Source organism: Ptychodera flava, chromosome 5 (assembly GCF_041260155.1).
Source record: "Ptychodera flava strain L36383 chromosome 5, AS_Pfla_20210202, whole genome shotgun sequence".
NCBI lineage: Eukaryota > Metazoa > Hemichordata > Enteropneusta > Ptychoderidae > Ptychodera > Ptychodera flava.
In genome coordinates, this window is record NC_091932.1 from 21,509,909 (window position 1) to 21,535,888 (window position 25,980).

The 25,980-nt window shown below is 37.8% G+C and overlaps 1 protein-coding gene across 2 annotated transcripts; it reads left to right on the forward strand.

Annotated features, from left to right (window-relative positions):
- Nucleotides 1-486: 486 nt before the first annotated feature.
- On the forward strand, nucleotides 487-23,499 carry LOC139133246 (very low-density lipoprotein receptor-like). 2 transcript variants are annotated; one of them, XM_070699752.1, is made up of 14 exons: nucleotides 487-553; nucleotides 11,537-11,693; nucleotides 13,708-13,818; nucleotides 14,493-14,627; nucleotides 15,328-15,441; nucleotides 15,673-15,804; nucleotides 16,951-17,058; nucleotides 17,773-17,870; nucleotides 18,208-18,282; nucleotides 18,675-18,828; nucleotides 20,216-20,301; nucleotides 20,823-20,897; nucleotides 21,570-21,690; nucleotides 22,326-23,499. In XM_070699752.1, the coding sequence occupies exons 2-14, from the start codon at nucleotides 11,615-11,617 to the stop codon at nucleotides 22,337-22,339; spliced, it is 1,302 nt and encodes a 433-aa protein (XP_070555853.1). In that variant the 5' UTR covers nucleotides 487-553; nucleotides 11,537-11,614; the 3' UTR covers nucleotides 22,340-23,499. The 2 variants fall into 2 exon arrangements, with proteins under 2 accessions (XP_070555853.1, XP_070555855.1); XM_070699754.1 differs by lacking the exon at nucleotides 487-553 and adding an exon at nucleotides 8,726-8,914.
- Nucleotides 23,500-25,980: the final 2,481 nt, after the last annotated feature.

A 25,980-nucleotide genomic window follows, 5' to 3' on the forward strand; every position in this document is an offset into this window, starting at 1 on the left:
GAGTCTGACGAAAGAATGAAAACACAAATTATAAATTACAACGCCCATGTACATTTGGACAAGTTTTCTTCGATGATCAACAAAAGTATAAGAATATAGTCAACGTTAAGGCCACTATCATCGTAATTATAGTTGATGGTTATCAGGATAAGTTTCAATCCCTTGGTAGATAGAGAAATCAATTCAATAAAATGAGAAGAAATCTATCATGATTTGAAAATCCCATTTTGACCACTGGGAGGATTTAAAATTTCCATTTAAACATAATTCCAACTACTTTCAAGTAATAGCTGAATACGATTTCCGCAGAGAAAAAAACAAAAGAAGAGATTTAAATAATTTAAGTTTAGAATTGCTTGACCGCCTGAGAGTGTACCGGATGCCTAAATTTGGCGAAAAACTACGTCATGCCGTACACACCTATCAAATCTAACCGTCACCACTGAGCATGCGCCGTGCATATGGGACCTCTATTTAAAGTGATAATGCACAGTTGTGCCGCTCAACTTCAGCCTCATCTAGCGAACCTAACTGATGTACATTGGTTTACAAGGTAAGCCTATAGTCTACTCTGTTCATATTTTTGCTGATGGAAAATATACTATGAGAAACCATTTGGGATAGAGATTCTTAGTTTTAATGCTGGAGAGACAGAGAGAAGACATGTACAGTTTTCAGTCTTCAAACTTTATTATGGCTAAATACCTGTAGTAGAGGGAGCGACGTCCCGTCCCACTAGTTATAGCCATCAGCCTAGATTTTCCCCTTGGTAAGTAGTACTATAACAGAATACATTGAAGGAATAAACTTTAGCAGACTGTCGCGTTAATGGAGAAATGATCACGAAATTGCGGCAATGTACTTTTGGAGACTGTAGTGTAGATGGTGGGATGGCCGGCCAGTAACAACCGCGTACGCCCGAGAAAAGCCAAGCGACTAGTGGGCTAGTCTACGATCAGCTCTGAGCATAAATATATAAATTGAAGTATACAAGAAATTACAGAGATATATGAGGGCTGTGGAATAGTCGTACTTAGCGCGATAAAAGAACTTTACTTGCCCAGTATTAAAGACGAGTCACACGAGGAAGCGCCAAAACAAAGTGTAAATACCGGGTGTTCATGAAAGCAAGTAACAAGACGGCAATCTGACTTCTTTATCAAGGAATTATAAAATATTATGCTCTGACACAACGTTATGATGAAGATGTCAAATTTTCAAACCATAAATGGCGGACATTGGTTCGTTACTTTTTGTAAATTATTATCTTCCGATTGCATCTCGAAAGAGACATAATAATTATATAAAAAACAAATTTCTTGGGTTGTTTTCACCTTTAATCGATTTGATTACCTGATACCCTGTAGCTTTCAGAATCTGACAGTAATGCACTGACATGAAAAGTAAAGTGGATTTTTCCTCTTTATTCTTCTCTGTCAGTATGTAGCGCCTTTCAGTCTCTCTGCCGGCTGTCTGCTTCCCTGTTTGTCTGTCTGTTTGTTTGTCTGTCTGTCTGTGTGTCTATCTGTCCTCTCTCTCTCTCTCTCTCTCTCTCTCTCTCTCTCTCTCTCTCTCTCTCTCTCTCTCTCTCTCTCTCTCTCTCTCACAACCAGTGTTATGCGATCTCTCTTTCACCAATTCCTCTCCACGTTTTCTGATTTGTCGGGATACATTCAACGTGAATGGCCTTCGATGACACGACTGTGTGCGCACATACGCAAATAGCCTCTCCTTTTCCCTTCTCGCTGCTTCACTTTTCGTCTCCCATATCTGGTGAAACAAAGTTTGAATCAATGTAATCCGTATCACAGAATATTTGTTACGTTTTTGAAAAACAGATGACTGTTTTTTTTCTCGAATATTAATATTTTCATCAATATTAAAAAATATGGGTTATATGTTGTAATCATATATAAATAACAACATCGACTATAGTAATAAACCATCTCTAAACTAATGAACAGTAACTGTTAAAAATAGAAAAGCAAGTTCGACCTCGAATCAAAATGGTAGGCCTCGGTCTAGAGTGAAAATGTTTTAATTTGTCCTGCTGTAGTACAAGTATTAGTGTACATTTTGTAGACGTACGCAAGGCCGACGTGCTAATTTGTTCGTTGTTTGTTCTCAAATGGTCACTTTGGTCAATTTATTTAGGGCAGGGTCACCTAGAACTGAAATATGCGAACTCTCTAAAAGAAATACCAAAAAATTTACAACCGTTCAAAATTTGAAGCAATACCATGAGCTTTTAACCAGTTCACGACTTAATTGCACGAGCAATAGCGAGTGTATATACGTCGTGAACCGATCAAAACCGAGTCAAATGCCCGTTGCTTAAGTGGTTTATCGCGTTTATAATACAACAGTATATTGAAATTCAGTCTGGAAACTTAAAAGTTTTTTTTCTGTAATTGGGAGCTCTCGAGTATGTAGCACTGTTGTTTTCACGTTTCGACAGATCAGATCGCTGTATTTTCGTCATAGATATAAATCGACCGTAAGGAATTTGAATATTTGAAATATTGAACAGAGTATAGATTGACATTGGAAAAATATAAGTGATAGAATAAGGTAATATGCACCTCGAAAGTGAAAGACTTAAACTTTTGCTCTAACTTTCCTCAAGGAATCTTTCAATCATTCTCTTTCAAAATCAAGAATAAAAATAGGGGGTCACCGTGCAAATTTTGGTACTAGAGAAACAAATAACCCAAGATTTACCGATATTAGAAATTCAAAATGGCCGCCATCCCTGTGTTAACTCTATGGCGAAAAATAAAAATTTTCGAATTTCAAAAAACTAAGCCGGTAAAAAGTTTTCTTTCACCAAGAGCTTTAAAATAAACCCCCACATGTGGTATATCAGAAGAGAATTGTAAAAGTTTGAGAGTCCGAATGTCTGTCCCCGAGGTGCGTTCTACCTTAAATGTACCAATTTCCGGTGACACATTCTATATCGAATTCTTGTTGAAATTGGTCTGACCAAAATATTTTAAAGGTTTCTGCCTTAGAGTTTCGTAACGTCAGTCAACAGGTAACTCGAAAATAGTATCAAACAGTTAAATTTGAATTATTTTCGTTCAACATGCGCAGTCACCTTTGAAGTGTTGATTCAGTGTGCAGGCAGAGCAAATGTTTGATGAACGGCAGATGTAAACTATGATAAAGTGTGCTATTGTGAACCATTTTGTCGAGTTTGTTGTTGACAGACGGTGACATATCGGATGTGCCACTGTGTTCACGTGATATGTCAACGCTGTACCTAACCTATATGATTTGTGTACTATTGTAAGAACACACCAGAAAACACATATAATTTCACAAAAAGTCATATTGACACATATACCCTCCACTTTAAAACGATAATATTGACCTAACCAATAAATTTGCGGCAAATTTTTTCCTATAGGAAATATTAAGGATGAATTTTATGGTAAAATGTATAGAGTTTCATAGACGGTACCAGTTGCACTAATGCTTTCAAATTGGATGATTAAGTTTGACTGTAGTTGAAAGTTTGGAAAAATCTTATCTATTGTCAGTGACGACACACACTGAGATGATGTGAATTATTTAAAATCAACGCAATTATAATACTTTATTAAGGGGATTGCTCTACCGCAAGGTTTATGATGGAAAAATTAGGGGAGGATTGCTCTACCGCAAGGTTTGTGATCGGAAAATACGAAATGAAGGAATGTGTTTCTTAAATATTCAAACGATCAAAATTCAGAGCTCTCTAATTTTGTTAATTTTTTAAATACTAGTAAGAAGTTGTTTCCTTCTACTTGGTGTAAAAAGCCCAGATATAAGCTTTCAGAAGTCAGCACTCACTCTACTTGTACATCTGAATCTCGAACAAGACCTGTACATGTAACTTACAGTGGTTTGCGTTGAATGGTTGGCAATTCGGGAACTACACATACTGACTAAATTCAGGAGTTGCTAACTCTGTCAGATGCAACTATTGTCTAGCGGTAATATCAGTCGACCAAAAAGAAATCAACTCTGCGAAAGTTGAAAGATTGTCAGACTTAGTCAAAACACCACCACCAGACAACGGTTGCAAATGATGCGTTTTGGATAGTTAGGCCTAGCGGGATATGTTTTGAAGTGTTGGCGTTGTTTGACAACGCGTGTCCTCCTTCCAGACACTGTTTCAACGTTCGCAGAGTTGATTTCTTTGTGATCGACTTATAACTTATGCAATCAGGACAGTATGTCTAGTTCCCGTACTGCCAACGGTTCAACGGAAACCACTGTAAATCGGATTTTTAGATGCATCATGAAACTATCGTCACAACATATGCATGAATTCACACCTCTAGTCGCCAGCGTAATACCAGTAAATGTATACAGGGCAAACCTGTGTTAAATTTACCGGTAGTTGGTATGCAACAATATTCCAGATGACATCAAACATGTTTCAACGAGACATAGATTTATGAAAGGATTGGAAAATTATCTGTTGCATTTGTAATTTTGTAGTTTTTGGCTATAATTATCAGGTAACTCTCATCTTGATATGTATCAGACTTTTCTTGGTATGTTCCTGTTATTTGCTTTCCTACTATTTGTGATCCCTCGGCATTCTGTGTTCTCTTGCTTGCTGCATCAGTTTTGGCAGTGTTTCCCTCGCCATAATTTCTAATCGGTTGAACATGAGAATAAATATTATTATATTCAGTGACTTACAAAATAAGCAAACTAATCCATCTTACCCGCAAAACTAACAAAAATGCACTCTTTCGTACATCAGTCATATTCTCTAGCTTATCTTAGTTCACTAATCGTTAACTATCAGAATCATAATGAACTCATAAAACGACATTCGGCTGCAATATGGAAAACCAGACGCCTACAATTTTAGAAATGCTTCCTTTTATAGGTTTACCTATAGATCATAATTTAATTTAGTTAGGAAATTAAATTCGGCTACAAAATGAAACACCAGACATATACAAGTCAGAAAATTCGCCTGTTTGAAGGGTTCTTTTTGTGTGTTGAAGTTAATTTTTGTCTGCTTTTAAAAGTTTTGCTGGTACACGTATTTGTCGAAAAGTTGAAAAATTAGCATCTATGACTGAAAGTCAGTGACCCCGCACATATGTTACCATTCCACGAATTTACAAAACCTTTCTAATGTTGTCAACCATACGATTGATTTTACTGCCATTATGTAAATAATGCATTAAAACATTCAGAACATTGTCTTATTATCGAATGAGGAAACAAAACTACGTAAAATACACATTAAGAGACCTTCAAACACAATATGAAAAGACATCAGAGATGTAAATGTTAATTAATAAATGCAATATAACAAAAGAAAAATGACAAAACTAAAAATTAATAAAAAAATAAAAACCTGACAATTGTCTAGATTCGTGGGAATAAACCCTAGCTAAAACAGATCAATAAGACGGCGACGATCTGAACAGCTTGTGAGTTAAATAATACATTGTTGCTTTCATTGAGAGATAACGCTGACCAGAGGACAGTCAATCATCTCGAGAAAGGGTATAAATCTGGGCCGATTATCTTTGATGCTTTTTACACAATTCTGTTATTTTCGCTTTACTGTGAGCCTAGAGAGCACTAACCAAAACAGTAATTGAAACAGTTAATGTATTTCCAACAACAGCTCTGTAAAATCGAGTTTTTCAGTTGCCTCGAGAAACAGACGTCTGCCTCCGTGACTCGCGACACATGTGTACAAAACAGTACAGAAATAGAGACCGAAACATCCGCTCATGTATTTTAGGTTTCGCTCATTTATTTTCTACCCAGCAATCACAGTCAAAATTCGATTATTAGAGGAAAAGAATAAAAAATTATTGCAGCACGGGTACACCCACCAATAAGTCAAGTAAATATACCGTTAAAACCTTATTTTACATTATTTTTCTTTTTAATCAAACTTTAACTTTAAATGACTCAGCAAAAACTAAATGCGCTAAACCCAAAACGTACGAGCGGATGTTACCAGTTTCATTTATTTATTATTTATTTATTTATTCATTCAAGATAAACACAGGAGAAATGTCTACATCGGAGAGGGTGACTGAAACAGGTGCAAATCACCTATACAAAGCCAGCCCCCCAAATGGACTGAAATATTTACAAAAGAAAAAAAAATATGTAAACAATAGTAAAAAAGGTAGACAGTAAGAGAAAGAAATAAAAACAAATTAAAAAAGCAAAAAGGTGTACTATCGTCTACAATTACTGCAAAAACATCTAGAAATCCATGAACAACTGTTGTCTACATCAAAACAGTTTAAAAATTTATCCAAATACCATTTCTTTACTGCCTGGCAAAATGCAGAAATTGAAGTAACTGTTCTAATTATGACTGGTAAATTGTTCCAGAGAATGGAAATTCTGTTGAAGAGGAGATATTTGAAAGTAAAGAGTTTAGAATTTAGAGTTTTCTATCGCACACCCCTGTCGAAGGAACTCGCTTTTTGTGGTGACGGCGTAATTTCAGAACAATAGTATGTAACCACACTCTGACGCTTAAGTAGTCGCCTATGACAATCCAATTCAAGAGATAACAGATTGACAAAGTGTCAATTATAGTTCCGTTTAGGGTCATTCTGATCTACGAAATTCAATGTCGTTGACCAATCAATCTCAGTCTTGCCTGTCTTTTGATTCTTTCCAATTTGTGATGCTGGTCCCACTCACATATAGTGCTTTGAAACGTCTATGGGATGGAAAGGCATATATGGGACCTGAGTTGGAAACAATGTATTGATCATTTACATATCTACTGTTATATTATTGAATTTAAACTTTTCCTGTTCATTTGACTGTGTTGTTTTGCTCGTCTTAAGGTAGTATGCGCCTTGAAAGTGAAAGACTTAAATTTTTGCTCAAACTTTCCTCAATGAAACTTTCAACCATTCTCTTACCAAAGCAAGAATAAAAATCAGGGGTCACCGTGCAAACTTTGGTTCTAGAGAGACAAATTACCTAAGATTTCCCGATATTTGAAATTCAAGATGGCCGCCATCCCTGTATTAACTCTTTGGGGAAAAATAACATTTTCGATTTTCGAAAAACTAAGACGGTAAAAACTTTTCTTTCATGGAGGGCTTTAAAATGAGCCCCCCCCCGCCCAAAAAAAAGCGAAAGGTCAGAAGAGAATTGATTAAATTAGAAAGGCCGAATTTCTGTACCCGAGGCGCGTTTTACCTTAAAGAGGTGTCTTGAGGCAAACTAGCCAGTTCTCAGAGCGATTGTTACTCTATAGACTAGAAAAGTAACCTCGGTATAAACTCTTCGGGCAATTTTTAACCTCCTACTCTCTCAAGAGATAGGTGTTTTAACCAGTTGGTAGCCGCTGCATGTATGACTCATAAACGAAAATACAGCAAACAATCATGAGATACGGAAGGTGTTCTGGATGTTTGAATAATTTCACATTATACTGGTCGAGGTTAAAACGGTGCAAATTGCCCACAAAGTATGGTTAGTTTCTGTGAAGTTTGAGACAAAAACTGTAGAAGATTGGTAACGGATCTCCTATGACGCAATCATTAATTAAAATCTAAATAAACATTAATCAGACATTTGTCACGAGACTTTCAGAATTACTCAGAAAAGGATCACGAAATTGCCTCGTGTCACTCCCATACGTCACGATTCGAACCGTTTGGGAAAGCACATTCGAAAAGTGCAAATTTGTCTGTCGGAAGTAGTCTATGACACAACTGTGATGTTCTATGGATAATAAAAGCTGCTGTCGTGATCACGTGTGTGCGATACACTAGGATAGTAATATGTTCACACTGTGTCAACCACACTATCCATTCCATACTTCTCACTGCTTGTTGTATCGCCTTCTTCGACTCCTGAGCTCCAATTGACAGAATCCATACGACAAAAAAGTTACACAATAAACTTTGGCTGGTCTGTCTTGCGTCTTCATCATAGGTATGCATAGTTTCAAACGACAATCCACAAAGTGTGTATAAGTATTTTTAATACACTTTTTGACTCAACTCTGACAAATTTAAACAAACCACAATAGAACATTGACAATCCTATTCCGGCTTTAGGCTTTCGTTTCGTTGAGCATGTCTTTGAAACTGACAAATGTTAACTACATTTGCGAATCCTTGCTCTTACTTGTTTCATCGGACACCTGTATAACAGTCAACGCACAGTTGCTGTAATACAAAATGATATCACGTCAAAAGCTTTCGAATACAAAAACCACATGGATTACACATCTTGCTCAATGTTTCTCTTAATGGTCTGTGGCTCACCCCCCCCCCCCGGCACCATTGTCCATATTTGAACGATTAAATGTAAGTCAGCAAAACCGAATCTGAGGCCGAGGAAAGGATGTCACAATCATTTTTGGACAAGCGTCGCCTGTGATCAAAAGTTTGTTACGCGATCAACTTCACCGCATGTTGTGTCCATTGATGCACTGATGTACCGACAGAACGATAAGATCCAGGTATTCCGGTTAACAGCAACTTTAGCATTATGTCAACGCCTTTCCTGTACTTCTGAATCATCACCCTCCTCTAAATTGTTTACGAACTGTTTAGTGATTAATCCAGGATCAACAGAATGGAATGTAAATTTTTATTTTAATCACTGACAGTGTACGTATTCCCAACGTTTCTGCCAAAATGCTATTTTTAAAACATGCAAAATAATTATGAATAGGACAAAGATTAGCAGAGCAGCTGTCGCATGCCAGTTCAAAGGTCACAATAAGAGGCATAGATAGCCTGGAGTGAATAGGTGAACGATTTTGATGAAAATGTTCACCATCAAAAAATCAAACATCACACACTGAAAAATGTTCTAAGATCATCGGCAACCAAGAGCATGACAACAAGAAACTCCGATTGCTCAGGGTAACACCCGAAGCCCGTATCGTGATATGTGGGTAAGTGCTGCGGCAAAATATTTGCGCACGTTTGTAGAGGGACCGTGATTGGCCTCAGCTATTTTTTGGAGTAAGGTGAATACGGAATACCCACCCAACTCATGTCCAAATGTCACCTACATGTCGTCGTGTTTTAAAGGTTATTCCAATATCGGCTGCACCCTTCCAAACTCTGTTTAAGTTCCATAGATCTGTCTCTGAGCGAGGCATTCCTGATAGCCCCAGCAGTTCTTTTCTCGAACAGTGCAGAGACTGGCAAACATTAATCATTTATCAAAATGTTTAAGCCGAATACTGTTTCGAATACAGCGTGCAGTGTTCGGGCGTTAGGTTGCTTTTTGCTCCTCTATGGATTTCAACTTATATTTGAAATTATTTATGTTGAGATGTCGTTATGAAGACAAAACCACTGTTTTGGGAGGGATTGTGTAAAACCTCATCGCTCAATTAAACGCACTATTCATATGACAATTGATGTCAGGAATGGCCTTTTTGTCATCGTGGCAATTACGTTGTGACGTCATATCACTGAGCCACCACGCCTCAAACACACAAGCTGTCACTAACATCAACAACGAACAAATAATATACCTCTGCATGTATGAATGCAAATTATAAGGCCCGACATTAAAGTAGTATCGAATTAGCCTTGTTGATTTGTCAACATTTTTCCATACACTGTCACGGCGTTCACTGTTTTGAATATTAGTTTCTGTAGGTCTTCTTGAAAATGTCGTGTTTCTTTTTATGAATTTCCCGAATTCAATCTGCAATTGAGCCGTTGACGCTAAAGTATGTTCATTTCTCAGGTCTTTAAAATCACGTTCCGACAGTCCGAGCGCTGAGAGGAATGGCAGAAAATAAATCGTTGCTATTGAAAAATTGTGTAACTGAAGTTATATTACCACTGTATTTTTCGACGTCATACCCTTAGTTACCTGGCATTGTGGCCCCAGATGTTTTCCACATCTACAAATTTACTGGCATGGCCGAAATTATAAAATAATAGCAATAATATACCAATGTACCCCCACGTCTCAAGAAAACTTTGCACTACATAATGTACTCGGCCTCGCCTCGTACATAATGTCGTGCAAAGTTTGCTTTCGTCCAATATGGGCCTGGAGGGGTACATTATTGCTTAATTAAGACGTAACAAAAGATACAAATTTAACATCAGGATGACAAAATTAGATAATTCATATTTTAGAAAGTTGAGTAATGGACATGCATCCCAGTAAAATACCATCATAGAGACAACTGAAAATGTCCAACTCATAATTCTTTTTAAGTAGCTAGTCTTGATATATGCCAAATAAGACACCATGTTGTAACATTCGCCTCGCAGTGCGGACAGCGTAACCGAGGTCGATGCCAGGCTAAATGCATAGGGTAACTTAGACCGTACAGGTGAAAAATGATAATTTCACAAATTACCTTAATAACATAGAGGTGCATCCTGTCGCATTAGCCAAGAAACGTAATAGACGCATTAACATCGAAAATACTCGAATTAAGGTAGAATGCGCCTCGGAGACGATGTTCTGACTCACATTTTTAAAAATACCTTTCTGATCTACCACTTGTGTAGCCGCATTTTAAAGCCCTGGGAGTAAATACAATGTTTAGCGTCTTGATCTTTGCGAAAATCAAAGTAAAATATTTATTTTCCATTGAGTAAACACTGAGATGGCGGCCATTCTGAATTTCAAATATTGGTAAATTTAAGGTAATTGGTTTTTCTGATAGAAACATTTGCACGGTGATCCCTGAATCTTATTCTCGATTTTGAAAGGGAATTATTTCAAGTTTCCTTCATGAAAGTTTGAGCAAAAATTGAAGTCTTTCAATGTCGAGGCGGATACTACCCAAAAAATAAAGTACATTTGAAAGGCAAACATATAGTGAATTTGTGCAGTTGTGTTCACCTGATCAAGGGCTATATCTTTATTTTAAAGAGCAGGTTATATCTATCGATTCGTGCGGTTTCTGTAATGTAGCCACACCTGTATCGCTAGATCAGCCAATGTTTTAATTTCCACTTTTGGTTCATTTACAGTTGTTTGCGTTGAACTGTTGGCAGTGCCGGAAGTAGACATACCTCAGATATTGAGGAGTTGCCAACACTGTCAGGTGTAATTATTGTTTGGGCGGTAATATCAGTCGACCACAACTGAGTCATTTTCTGGGAGGACGTCACGCATTGTCAAAACAACTTCACACATCCCGATAACTGTCCAAAACGCATCATTTGCAAACATTGTCTGGTGGTGTTGTTTTGACTACGTCTGACCTCCTTCCAGACAATGTTTCAAACTTCGCCGGAGTTGATTTCTTTATAATCGACTGACGTCACCGCAAGACCATAGTTAAACTTGACAGTTTAGCAACTCTGCAAATTAGACAGTATGTCTTGATAAGTCCCGCCAATGGTTCAGCGTAAACCACTGTTACTTTCAAATGTTCTGCTAGTATTAGTTTTCGGGTATCATGACCACAAATCGCCTTAAGAAGTATAATATGCCGCACATAGACCACTATATATCACCAACATGACGACTAATCGTGTTTTCGACTTGGCAGACTAATTTTGCATCACTTTTGTTTGATTTCTATCGTCAGCTCTCATTTCTTTGGAAAGACTAATCACATATATAATTATCGCTTATCGACGAACGAAACCGAAGCAATCATAACACGATGAATCATCAGAATGCTTTCATCCAGTGTCTCCATGCTGTCCTGGTCTGTGTAACCCTCCTTGGATTGTCTGATGCAGGTATGTGTGAATATACTTCAAGATTCTTGTTGTTCTATATATGCTTTCATTCATAAGATTGTTGCGGCGCCGTATCATGGCGATAACTTTAAGCTGCAGACAGCTCAAGCTCGGATCATTTGGGGATCCTTTGGATTCCTTCAGTCTGACAATCCGATTAAGACAGAAAGCAACTCAAAATTCTATCAACCCCGCTATATGTACCCACAGATAAATAGAAAGACAGACTAGCAACGGGTATTGTTCAAGGTGTGAAGCGCTTACGTAAGCCGTCAATGTTCGCCTCGCCTCAGGTTGCTCTCGCCTCTCTTTTCCGAAGAGTGCCGACCATGCATCCTTTGGTAATTTCCGGATTTTCGCCAATTTTTAAGCGAAAGTATGTTCGGCAAAGTTTGTGTTGTTGTTGTCGTGTGGTGCTGAGCGGAATTAGCGTGCTGGCGAAAACGGGAAAGTTTTTAGCTTCGGGAAAGTGAGTATAACCATATTAAAAATTCCTCTCACATTTTTATGAATATATAGTGAGTGTGTTTGAACCAAATTTGAAAGTCTTTTATCGATACTGTCTGGTTTTACTCGATGGTTTACGGTCAGTCATATCGTCTTTTAAAAGTTGGTCATGGAAGGACGTGTTTATGAAACTGCTGGCGTGTTATGTTTTGATTGGCATGAAGCAGTGTTTCTGCCCTGACAACTGGTAGCACGATGCCATCTCGAAGTACTTTTCGCATAATCTTGTGCAATTAACAACCACAAACAAAGTCTCCAAAAAATCTAACACCTGTGAAGCTCATTTGAATATGAAAAGGCCGTAGTCTACCGAGACGACCATGGAACAAAAGGAATGCCGCGTTGCTAGTCTGTCTTTCTATTTGTCTGTGACGTACCATACACTCCGTAGCACAAATTCTTACTGAAAAGACCACTTGTTGAATGAAATTCGGATGTCCCTCCAGAACGAATCGATCGTTCGTCAGATAACCGATAATTTTATTCTCACAGATTGACTGTCATTTTAAAAATGAAAACATCGGTGTTTCTGTCAATATATAATGTGATCGGATCGCCGCCTTTTTCTGCATTAGGAGTCTATACCATTCAATATTCGATAATAGCTTTGTCAATACTAGTGAATTGGTGACGTCATCCCCAGATCATTACTGATAATACATCCGTTTATCCAATACTGTGGCTCAAGATGTTTTCTACATCTACAAATTCACTGGCATTGCCAAAACTATAAAATAATAGCAATAATGTACCCCCTCCGATCCAGCCATTATGGGCTGGGGGTTACATTATTGCTTATAAGTCCGAGGGTTGTTTTACTCAAGCATCTTACACCAGTCTTCGAGTACGAAAACTGAGTTTACAGTCGGAGCCAGTGACTGAATAAGTGTTGTAGTAGTAGAATTATTAAGATAACTATATGAAGATAACCAAAGTTTTCTCTTATTTTTTGAAAAAATGGCCGATTCTGTTTCAGGACGATTATATGTATTAATAGACTCGATTCGTCTCATTTCTCTAGTCGGAAAAATATAAAAATGTAAAAAATGTGTTATTTAATTTTATAAACTGTAATCACAATTTCAATATGATATCAGTTTCATATCAAATATTATTTTCCACAATGACTCCCAAGTCACCCGATCCATGGAAATATGACGTCGGTTTGCGTTGGTTGATAATCACCGGATTGTATTGTTTGAACACTACTTCGAAGCAGTCAGGCTTATCTTTGGTTACACAAATGACAGTTGAACAAAATTTCAGTGAAATGTGTCCTTCTTTTATTACAATACTTCATGCGTTGAGAACGTTGTGGCTTTATCATGTAAGTTGATATATTCATAGACACTCGATATGTGTGTTCACACATGATAAATAGTTAAGTTCGGGGATTATTTGAAACACGGCAGCTGTATTCTCCACTCTGGCATGTTGTTGGGTCATAGGAACAGGTGTTTAAGTTTTGTTAATAGATGGTTGATTCGTGTTTCCGGTTAAATTTCAGCCTGCAATGAGCTAACTCAATATGAGTGTCAAAGTGGTCGGTGCATACCGCTGTATTGGCGCTGTGACTTGAGACAAAACTGTGAGAACAACGAAGACGAGGAAGGATGCGGTAGGTGCAGTCGTCATAACGATACACCACTGAAACGGTTCAGCGGGCAGTATTCGAAAGAATCCCCCGTTGAGGGCGCTGCCATATATCGACAGGCGTCGGATCCAACGAAAAGACCTTTTTGAACGAATTTAAAATGAACATTCTACACAATATACTTCTAAAACTTGTCAGTACACATCGTCAAACAGATGCTGCAAGCTATAGACTTCCTGCCACATAAGATCAGAAAACTCGATATTATAAGTCAGAGATTTTATTAATAAAGAAAAATCGCTTCCATGACCGATGTTTGGACTCTCAAATTCATAAAATAGGTCTATAAGTTGTATATACTCATTTTGAAGATCTTGTGGTAAATGAAATTTTCGCCTTCTTATTTTTGTGAAAATCAAAAGTGTAATTTTGCCCTCAGAGGTAACACGGGGAAGGAGGCCATTTTGAATATTAAATTTCGGTAAATTTAGTTCATTGGTTTCTCTCGTGCCAACATTTTACATGGTTACCCAAAATTTGCATTTTTGATTTTGAAAGAGAATGTTTTAAATTTTCCTCTAGGAAAATTTGAGCTAAGGTCTAAGTCTTTCAATTTAGAGGCGCATGCCAAGATATCTTGGTGATCATATAGAAAGAAAATAGATAAATAAATAAAATTATTTTGTCTACATTCACAGACAGCGTCACCTGCACATCTCCGCAGTATCCATTCCAATGTTCAAGTGGCAAGTGTATTCCTAAAAGCTGGGTTTGTGACCTGTCCTTACGACAAGACTGCCCGGATGGAGAAGACCAGATGAACTGTGGAAATAGTGAGTAGCATCATTCCGTAGCTGCATGTCACTTCGTTGATCCACGTGTCTGCTGCGAGTGACAAGTACATAATAGATTTAAAGACACACGTGCGTCAACGAATCCATGGTATAAAAAACGAACCGTAATCTGCGCGATCAGCCTGTCGTTACGGATTGACTGCTCGCAGTGGTCATGTCTCCCTGTTAATTCACGGTTCTAGTGCGAGTGACGAATAAATAATAGGCGAAAACCACAAGTCAACGGGAAAAAACCACCTATTAGCTGTGCGATACGTCTATTCTTTTGCATTACTGTTCTGAATAGTTTAAACAAAACTAATGATATGAATATTCAAAATGATACGGCATAGACGGCTTTATGGACTCAAACTTTCGGATATGAGCTGAATTGTTTTCGTAGGGCGTATAACCATTGACTATACCGTAGCCACAACGTGGGTTAATATCAATCAACACAAACTGCTGTTCGTGTCAAATATACTCTTGGCATACGAGTTGTCCACCCACCATCCATCCAACCATCCATCCATCCTTCCACACACCCATCCATCCTTCCATCCATACATATATACATACATACATACATACATACACACATATACATACATACAGATAACCGTAAACGCACAGAGTTACATATGCACACACAAACAGGTCAACTTATGCACTGAAAAACACATTTTATTTTCACCCATAGTTGACTGCACGGCTGATTATCTTTGGCAGTGTGCCGACACAGTGTGTATCCAGAAGGACAGGAGGTGTGATGGAACTATTCACTGCCCTGACGGAAGTGATGAAATAGGATGCGGTAATCAAAATCTCACTAATAATATTGAATCATATTGACTTATGGGATAACATACTTGACAGGCGACACTTTTTAACTTCCATCGTCAACATTTACGCATTGCCCATGACACGAGCTTGCCTTTTCAGATGATGGTTCACAAGTTCCAGCAGGGAAAATAGACCAGTATAACAGTATGCGGCGGATTATCGTTGAATCCTTCCCATGATGCGCCTCTGCTTTCTATTCCAGATGAAACACAGTGTAAGAAAGATGAATTTAAGTGCAATTCTGGTCAGTGTATCCCGTTGGACTATGTATGCGACCAGAACGTCGATTGCCCCGGTTCCGACCAGGAGGACGAAGAAAATTGTCCCGGCGACCGTAAGTAGCATTCTCACTTAAGGTTTGATTTATGGCATAAAATGTCGATCAGGTATCTTCAATACAGCCGTAGACAGGCAACACCAAGAGATCGTGACATATAACGGCGGCACGCATGCCTACAAGCAACAACATGATTGAAATAATGACTTCAGCACAATGTATGGCTGTAGATGCGGCATGAATGTATCATTGCTCCCTCGGAAATTTACGAATATCACTCCGTTTGACAAAGCCCCTTTCGGGCTCTTGCTTCTTAGTTTTGCACTGATGTCGAGAATGCGCCTAATGGAAGATGCAAGGTAGATTAGTGTACATTTATGCGGATTACATGCATTGTTTTGGTATCAAAATTGTATTCTAACCATTCTTTATAAATGTGGAATATTCAGTACTTCGCATATTGCAATTGTACACAGGGATCATGCTAATACTGATAATAATGTCACATAAAAATGCTCTGAACAACTGCAACATGTACAAAAATCACCGCTTATGCCTTTTGAGATAGACTCACTGGACAGCAAATCTGAAAGCTGTTTTGTCTATTTCCTTATTTCTACTTGCTTACTCAGTTACTTTCTCTTTATATAGATCGACTGATTGATTGATTGATTGATTGACCAACCGACTAACTGACTAACTGACTAACTCACGTCTTATGTCACCGATTCACATACCAACATGCTCACTCACTCACTTCCCGCGCGCATCACCATTCTGTCACTCAACAGATCATCAGACATCTGAAGAATACATATTACAGCCCAAACGAGGGACTATGTGCCCGTGGTTGGGTGATCTTTTGCCCGATGTCAGGAAGGCAATATGTTTCCTGCCTTGAGGGTACATAGTCCCTTGTTTGGGCTATAATGTTTTTATTACATGCCTCTCTTACACAGTTATGACTCCAAATATTTAGGTTTATTGGCAAATGATAACCAAATGCTTTACTTCCATAATAGATGTAAATCTGTTGAAAAAACGGAACCATTTTTATCCCAGAACGGTGCACTGTTATGCCACTTATCGATATTTATACAGAATTCTGTAAAAATAGTATTTGCTATGTAAAACATGTAATTTGACAGGCTTCGATGCACGAGAATGCAATAATTCTCTTTTCTGATCTGACGTCTTTTGCAGGTCCTTGCGACGAATTTTCTTTCCGTTGCGACAACGGAGTGTGCATTATTGGTTATCTGAAATGCGACGGCTTTCCCAATTGCAAAAAGGGAGAAGATGAAATCTGCGGTGAGTGTCAAACTGTGGCTTAAGAATTCGAATAACACCATTCAATACAACACACATTGGGAAACACTGTTCATCGTTACAGTGGTTTGCGTTGAACCGTTGGCAACACTAGAACTAGGCATTCTGTCAAAATAGAGGAGTTGTCGACACTGGCGTAACTGTCGCCTAGACGGTAATATTAGTCGATAAACAAAGAAAACCACTCTTCGAAAGTTGAAACATTGTCTTGAATGAGGCCACGAGTAGTCAAAGCAACACAAAACCACACATCCCGCCAACTGTCCAAAACACATCATGTGCAGATTTGGTGGTGCTGTTTTGACAACGACTGATCTCTTTCCAGACAATGTTTCAATTTTGCAGAATTGATTTATTTGCGGTCGACCAGTATTACTGCGAGACGATAGTTACACCTGACAGTGTTTGCAATCATCAAATACGACAGTTACTGCAGTATGTCTGGAGAGTTCCCGTGTTACCCACAGTTCAACGCAAACCACTCTAATATTGTTAATTGAATCTTCACTGCCCAGAATCTCTGAGAATGTCAACATTCGTTGACTATTTCACAGTTGTCTCAGAAACCAGGCTAACCAGGCTTGCTGTGTAAACATTTATGTAAAACTATGACTTGAAAATATGTTTTTCTTTGCTGCATTTACTTTTGCTTCTTCGATTTACACTGTAATATCTTTCGCTGTTGCTCCTGCTCAGGCCCCCTTTGTCACCAATGTGATGGTTGGTATGGCCTTGACTATCAGTGTTACCCCGATGATTATAAATACGCAGAGGAGGCAGCTTGCGATGAAGGTGTAAGTGTCATTTCATTTCATTGATGATGATGATGATGATGATGATGATGATGATGATGATGATGATGATGATGATGATGATGATGATAATGATGATGATGATGATAATGATGGCGATAATGGCGGTTGTGGTGACAACGACAACAACAACGCTGATAGTAGTAGTGGGTGGTAGTACAGGTTGCAACAGCTGCTACAGTTAACAGCTCCACTCCAGCATTTACTCAAGTTCCACATTACATCTTCGATACATTCTGTGAACAAATGTTTTAGAACCAAAACAGAACAAATGGAGAGATTTAATTTGTCTTATCAGAAAAATTGATAAATTTTGCAGGAAACGTGTTCTTCAAGTATTAAAAAGAACGGAAGAGGTATCTTGCAATACTCGGTTGGTTGTAGACGAAAGAACGTAAGTATGTACGATGAAAATTTACGATGATGTATAGTAGACTACAGATGGCAAGAGGGCTCTTGGAAAAGTTTGAATTTTTTTGGAGTGTGGCACACAGACATACTATTCTCGCTCTGTGAATGTGTTGAGAGAGAGAGAGAGAGAGAGAGAGAGAGACAGAGAGACAGAGAGACAGAGAGACAGAGAGAGTGAGTGAGTCTCCTTTCAGCAGCTGCAGGGCCCTAACATGTCCAAATAGCTAGGAGGGGAGAACCTAGCTTAGCCAGGTTTTCTGTCATTACATATTGACAGTGTGGAAAATTTCCGGCGGAAGGGGGCTGCCCGTACCCCCGTTAGCTTCGGTCCTGAGTTGAATTCCATGCTAACGAATATACCTGTTTTGTTCGCAGTACTGTGCTACCCTGGAGTCAAACAACCCAGAGGAGTGTTACACTAACCCGGGCTCCATAGACAACCTTGAGAAATGCACCTATTGTTGTGACGGACAGTTTTGCAACGCTATTAAAGCGTTCCCAGGTCATCCGATCGAAATTACAACAGAAGGTATAGTAGTAATAGAAGACAAACGCAGATGATTGGCCTCAACTTTTTTTCTCTGTGGATCGAATATGAAACGTTGTGTAATAAAAATTCCCTCGCAATATAGCGTTGTTGACACACGTGATGGATGATATTCCTTTCGTAACTTGGACAGACCAGACGAGTCTGTGTACGTGCATTGAAGCGGGCGACAGTGTACTCGAAAAACAAGCCCGACACGTCTTCGAAAAAAGGCTCAGTGTATTATCGTTTTAGCGGAATCAACGGTGGAATATTTGAAGATGTAAAGTTTGGTCTGGCTACGTCAGTAGTTTTAAAATATCTGCTTGCATGTATATGATGTGGGAAAATACATGCATGTATATGCAAATACCATGATGGCAAAAGTTATCAAACGACTGAAATAAATGTCAAAACTGGCAACAGATTAGATGTGAAATCAGGGTATGCAACATTACACAAAAACAAGATACATGCTCTGTTTTTACATTTCAACCGTCCAGTGAGTTTTCTATCAGAGGACACGCCAAAGTTTACTTCAGCACGTGATCCGCGGTGATTATTCAAACTTTCTAGAAATGTAAATAATTTCAGGTACATTCATAAATACTTCATAATTGAACTTTCTACCCAATGTTTTTTGGAAGCCATTGGTCCTATAGACGGGTGCTGTAGTATGTGTATGACAAACTTTAAACATTGTTAAATAAATATAATGAATAAAAACTGAAATCATTGTTTGTGTTGTAAATTTAACATTAGTAATCTAAGTGTTTTGCCTAATATGGATGATTATAGTATAGCTTTGTCAATACCAGTGAATATTTTGACGTCATACCCTCAGATTATTACTGATAATGTATCCGATTATCCATCATTGTTACCCAAAATATTTCCTACATCTACAAATTCACAGCCATCGCCAAAACTATAAGACAATACAAACAATGCAAATTTTGCACTCAATAATTTATTATGTTGTGCAAAGTTTGCTTTCGTCTATTATAGGCCGTTAGGGAGTACATTATTGCTTAATTACGGATAAGTAACCAATTAGTCGATATTTCCATATTATTCTTTGTATATTAACTGTGTTTCTGTGCACCAAGTCGATAAATATTATAAGACATTCAACAAGGCAATCGGAGACAACATTATTGCTATTTTCTTTAAAAGAATCGATAGAATAGAGACCGTATGCAAACTCACCTTTCGTATCTTACGTAATACATTATAAAAACATACTTCTAACGTTCGACAAAATCACACTACATAGAGTTATTAAGTCTTTGAAAGTCTTACAATACGCACAATTTTATGTGACTTTTAGTGCATTTAAATATCATATTTTGCATGTGAATCTCAAGACAAGCCGTATAATTTCTTATAGCACCTGGTCTTCAATGCGCGGTATGTGATGGCTGGCGAAATGCACGATGGGGTTGTGGTTCGAATATAGAGACATGTAAGAAATGGGTAAGTTTTTTGTCGCTATAAATGAAAAGTTGCGATGAAGATCACTATATATTTGACAATACACAAGCCGGATATGCACACAATTTTTGACGGCAAATTCAACCGTGACATCTGATGCAAAAAATCACAGATTTTGAGATCAAAACGTGCGGATAAATTTGAATGGAATAACTCCTAAAGATTCCCAGACTTAAATTTGTTCTAATGGAGGTGTAATATTAAATGAGACAGTTTGAAGCAAGATCCGACGGGCTGTCAACATATTATCATTGTCTGCCTTTCGTCCCTCTCCCCCACTACCCGCTTCTCTCTCTCTCTCTCTCTCTCTCTCTCTCTCTCTCTCTCTCTCTCTCTCTCTCTCTCTCTCTCTCTCTCTCTCTCTCTCTCTCTCTCTCATATTGACAGACTTGACTTTCCCTCAGTAACATCCTTATTTTATACATATTTTACATCAAAAATGCATAATTGCGTCAGAGAATGTCATATTTATGGGAACAACTGTTGCATTTTCATCATAACAGGAACAGTGCTCCACGACGTACAAGCTGAATGCCAAGGGCATTTTGGTTTACACCATTGGTTGCAAGTCTAATGCCGTGAGTACATGTTATTCTGATTTTATATTTCCATGGGTAAATCGTGAACTCTGGTGGTATTTACGTGTCAATCTGTATAACATATGTTTCCCTTCATGCAGTAAATCTAATATTATACGAGTTAAGCGGTAGCTTTTTAAAAGACATATTGTTCAGATGAAATGTGACCGATGTTTGAATGGCCATGAGTCCTGATGGCTCCATTACCACGCTATGAGCTGCTTTGCCTTATGAAGTGGATCTTATTGTCTGTCGGAAAAGATATGACATTGTACAATCCTACATCATTTACATACGTTTTCACAATAGCAAAGGCGAAATTTGACACAGTTCAAAAGATACAAATAGATAACTGGACTGCATCGGTCAAAATGTCAGTAAATTGAAATCGTATGATCTTTTTACTGGCATCTCTTCATATATTTGGTCCACATGATATTGAAATGCAATAGCCAAAACCAATGCCCAGATCACACAACTTCAGCAATCTGGCAATACTTTCATTTAAAGATATTGGTCTGATAACGTGGTATTTAATTGCGAGCTTGAACCACTATACGTTAGCAGGGCTGTTAAGCGTGAACGTGCTGCTATTGCTATACACAGGCTCCGACTTTATCTATCGGGTGCTACGTCATTAACTGATCTCGTTTCTGTTACTGTCCAACTTAGTATTGCAAGAAATCCCACACGGAGGCAACAGACTGTGACCTCGGTCAGCAGGACAAATGCATCTTCTGTTGCAAGGAGGATAACTGCAATGCCTACAACGAGAACCCTCAAGTGACTACCAGTAAGTGTACGGACATGAATTCACATTGTGTTACAATCAACATAGACAACACACAGCAGAATGCAGAGTAGACCAGACTGACTGCACGTATATTTTATATGGACCATTTTAATAAAAGACGAAGTGACAAATATTATACTTATTATTTATTATCTCTGAGTCTTTCTCGATATTCCATTGTCTTACAAATTAATGTACAACTGAGAAATATTAGTTATTTACGACATTATTTTCAAGCGACAAGAAATGCACGGATTAATTATTTCGTCATCTTCAAGGGGCATAACCAATTCAAATTAAACAAAATATGAACTGAAAATGCTCTCGCGTTTCACTATATGTTGGGGCTGTCTGTAACTTGACACTTATACATTGCCTTGAAACTACCTCCTGTGTGTGAACACGGGAGCTAAAACTGACACAAATTGATCCTAATTTCCCAACTTCGCGAACTTATTGACAGTAACTTTTAATACTTAATATGCGATGTTCAGTGTACAAATTTTGATTTACACGACGGAATTGAATAGTGTATTATATATCAACCATTTCAAGAAAAAAACCCGCAAATACCTAGTGAATGACAATACTATATGTCAATTGTTATGCAAAAAACTCTCATTTTCTTTTCGTAGGTCAGACGAGATGAAGAGCCAGGAAAGACGTTTCTAAAAATCCTTAATCACTGAAATTTCACCTCTTCTTTACAATCTGAATATAATTTATACGCAAGTTATTTATGTATATTTTTATAATTTACAACGAAAATTTTATGTTAATTTTGTTGATTATAGAATTATTTTCTTATTCCCTAATTCTGTAATATTGAATTGAAAATTTACCCTATAAAATGTGTTATTTATTCCCTTACTTGATTTAATGAAGTTAATGAAATGAATTCAACTCGTTTGCTGCGCAATGTGGACCTCTTTTGCCAGGACAATCAATAGATACAGGTCTGCTACAATACACGGTGCCTGTCGTCCTTGCCAAGCCATATTCTAAAGGGCACGTCAATTCTGGCAGACGGACATTGGCATCTGCAAAACGAACGAGGAATCAGTTGTAGAATGTGGCAAGAATATCTGCTGAACAGTCTCAACTCCGCCACGTCGAAAATCGAAAGATTACGTAATCGTTCCATTCGTCTTTTTTCAACGAAATCTCTGCAGTTTCTTCAGAGTTACTTTGGACGAAGTCGTGGAGCTTATTCATACAAAACCGAACAGGCAGATAAATAACAATGATGAAACCATCGTGCAGACTTTTAATTCTCCTGAACAATAAGAAAGGCAGATCATGTACTCTCAGTGCTTCTAATGCAGTTGAAAGGCAATATGATAATTTTAGAATAAAACTAAGTCATTACAATTTTATTTTTCAAAATTGAGGTTTTTTGTTTGCTTTGTCCATTAACATGAACGATGAACGGCTCGATTAAAATTAATATGTTATCTAATATGACAATGAAAACTACTACGACGTATTTTTGCTTGTATTGTATGTCTCCCTAAAACACAACAAACCATGATATCGGTTCAAAGCAAAAACACTCAAACAATTACGAGTATTAGAAGGAATTAGAAGAAACGGCAGATGAGAAATCACAATGTTGTTAATGGATTAGAAAATTAACAACAATTACTTATGATTTAACATTGTACTGTAATAATAGTATATAATGCAAGATAATCCGCCACGTTACAAAACAAAGAATTTTTTTCTTTTACTAACTTGAAGACCATGCAGAAATTGTAATTTTAATCTTTTTGTTTCCTTTCCCGCTAAAATAAAATGTTACAACATAACAAAGAACTTCTTCGCACCTTACCTAAATGAGGACGTGTGCAACTTGGCAAACAGTATGTATGTATGTATGTATGTATGTATGTATGTATGTATGTATGTATGTATGTATGTATGTATGTATGTATGTATGTATGTATGTATGTATGTATGTATGTATGTATGTATGTATGTATGTATGTATGTATGTATGTATGTATGTATGTATGTATGTACGTATGTTGGTGTGTGTGCGCGCGCGGGTGAGTGCGTGAGTGGGTCGATGGATAGATGGACGTGTGTGTATGTATATGTATGTATCCATGTGTGTATGTTTGAGTCCATCTGACTTATAAAGCAGACGCGATGAGATGAAACACCTAGTTTAATTTGTGCGTTTTATTTTTATCAGTCTGCTAAAGAGTTATGCTATATCTCGCATCACACATTGAAATCACCAAGAATGATTCTGTATGCTCACGAATTATTCTACCCAGTGTTGATTCAAAAGATTCAAGCCATTTAGTGATGTCGCTATCGGGTGGTCTATAAGCTATCAATAGTACGATCGATTTAACCTATATGATTTCAACGGCAACCATCCCAATATCGTCGAGCTCCAAGTCGTTTCTCGTTTCTGCGTCTGTAAGTAAGTTACGTTGTTGGATAAGCAAAGGATTATACCACCCCCTGCGCTTAGTCGATGTAGTCTGTGATCTGTCGCTGCGAACGAGGTCAAAACCTTCGACATTAAGGCATTCATCTACAATTTTATCTTTTGACAAAGATTCCGTCACTTCCCAAATCGAAATATTGTTCTGTCATGATTCGTCTTACAATACTTTCACCTCGTCCAATTTATTGACTATCGACTGTAAATTAAAATGAGTAATTTTCAAACCTTTGAATGGATGTCAGAAAGTGGCCTGCTTTCCCCATTAAAATCAAAATTTAACACCGCATTGTCATTGGGTATAATTTGACTCGTTGGTTTGTTTACAGTTCCTCTCACTGTAGTTTTATTGATTCGTTGAAGTAACACCATATTAGATCCCGGGGTTACTGCCTAGGAACATTATTGTCCCCCATTTTTCGCCTTGTGTACAGTTTTGACCAAGAAAATGTTGATAAAATCACAGAGTAACATAGACAGAGTGGTAACGCCTGCATGCCTTTTGTTCCATGGTCGTCTCGGCAGACTATTGGCTTTTCATATTAAAATGAGGTTCAAAGGTGTTAAACGTTTTGGAGGCTTTGTTCGTGGTTGATAATTACACGAGATTATGCGAAATATACGACGAGATGGCATCGTACTGCCAGTCGCGTAGCAACCATATTTACTTTGTGAGCTCTCAGGCCAGAAAACACTGCTTCACGCCAATCAAAACATAACACGCCAGCAGTTTCTTATAAACAAGTCCTTCCTTGACGCACGTGTGAAGACGGTATGACTGACCGTAAACCATTGAGTAAAACCAGACAGTATCGATAAAAGACTTTCAAATTTGATTCAAACACACTCATTATATATTCATAAAAATATGAGAGGAATTTTTAAAACGGTAAAACTCACTTTCCTGAAGCTCAAAAACACTCCGTTTCGCCAGCACGTCAATTCTGCTCAGCACCACACGAAAACAACAACACAAACTTTGCCGAACATACTTTCGCTTAACAAATGGCGAAAATCCGAAAATTACCGAAGGATTCATGGTCGGCACTCTTCGGAAAAGAAAGGCGAGAGCAACCTGAGGCGAGGCGAACATGGATGGGTTACGTAACCGCTTCACGCCTTAAACAATACCCGTTGCGACTCTATCTATCTTTCTCTATGGTTAAATGTAGCATGTTGATCCCTGTCTCCCTTCGGTACGATTTTGACCAATCATTTTGAGTTTTGGGTCAAAATGTAGACTTTGGAAGCTAAATTAAACGGAAAATTGTAGAGTTTGGGCGTTGTAGTAACAGCTACCGTACGTAAAGATGTACCAACTCCCACACAGGATTAGCTCTTGAAATGCATTGGACGACTTTGCTCAGAAAGGTGAAGTACTACGAATAACGTCAAAATTAAGTTGTGGTGTCATTTTCTTGAAACTTTGCACAAGTATTCTTGGAAGTTGTGCAAGTGCAAAAATGAAATAAAAAATGGGGGTCACCACGCTCGTTTCCATGGAAACGGACGTTAAAATGGCGTCGTTAGAAATAAATAAAAATGATATAAATATAATTCACTTAAACTAAAGAAAGCAATTATAAAAAGCTTAGCAAATGAGTTAATTTTAATAAATACTAAGACTTAAGATCCATATCTATCGAATGGATGGTTTTCATGATGTTTGTAAAGAAATTTTTACACATAACGATTACAAAATGATGATATCGAAATTATATCACTACATAATTTTCGAACTTTCTTCTTGTCGCTTTTAATGGAGTAATTTTGACCAAACTTGGCGAATAAAATCCTGACATAATACCATTTAGTTTACACTTTTAATAAAA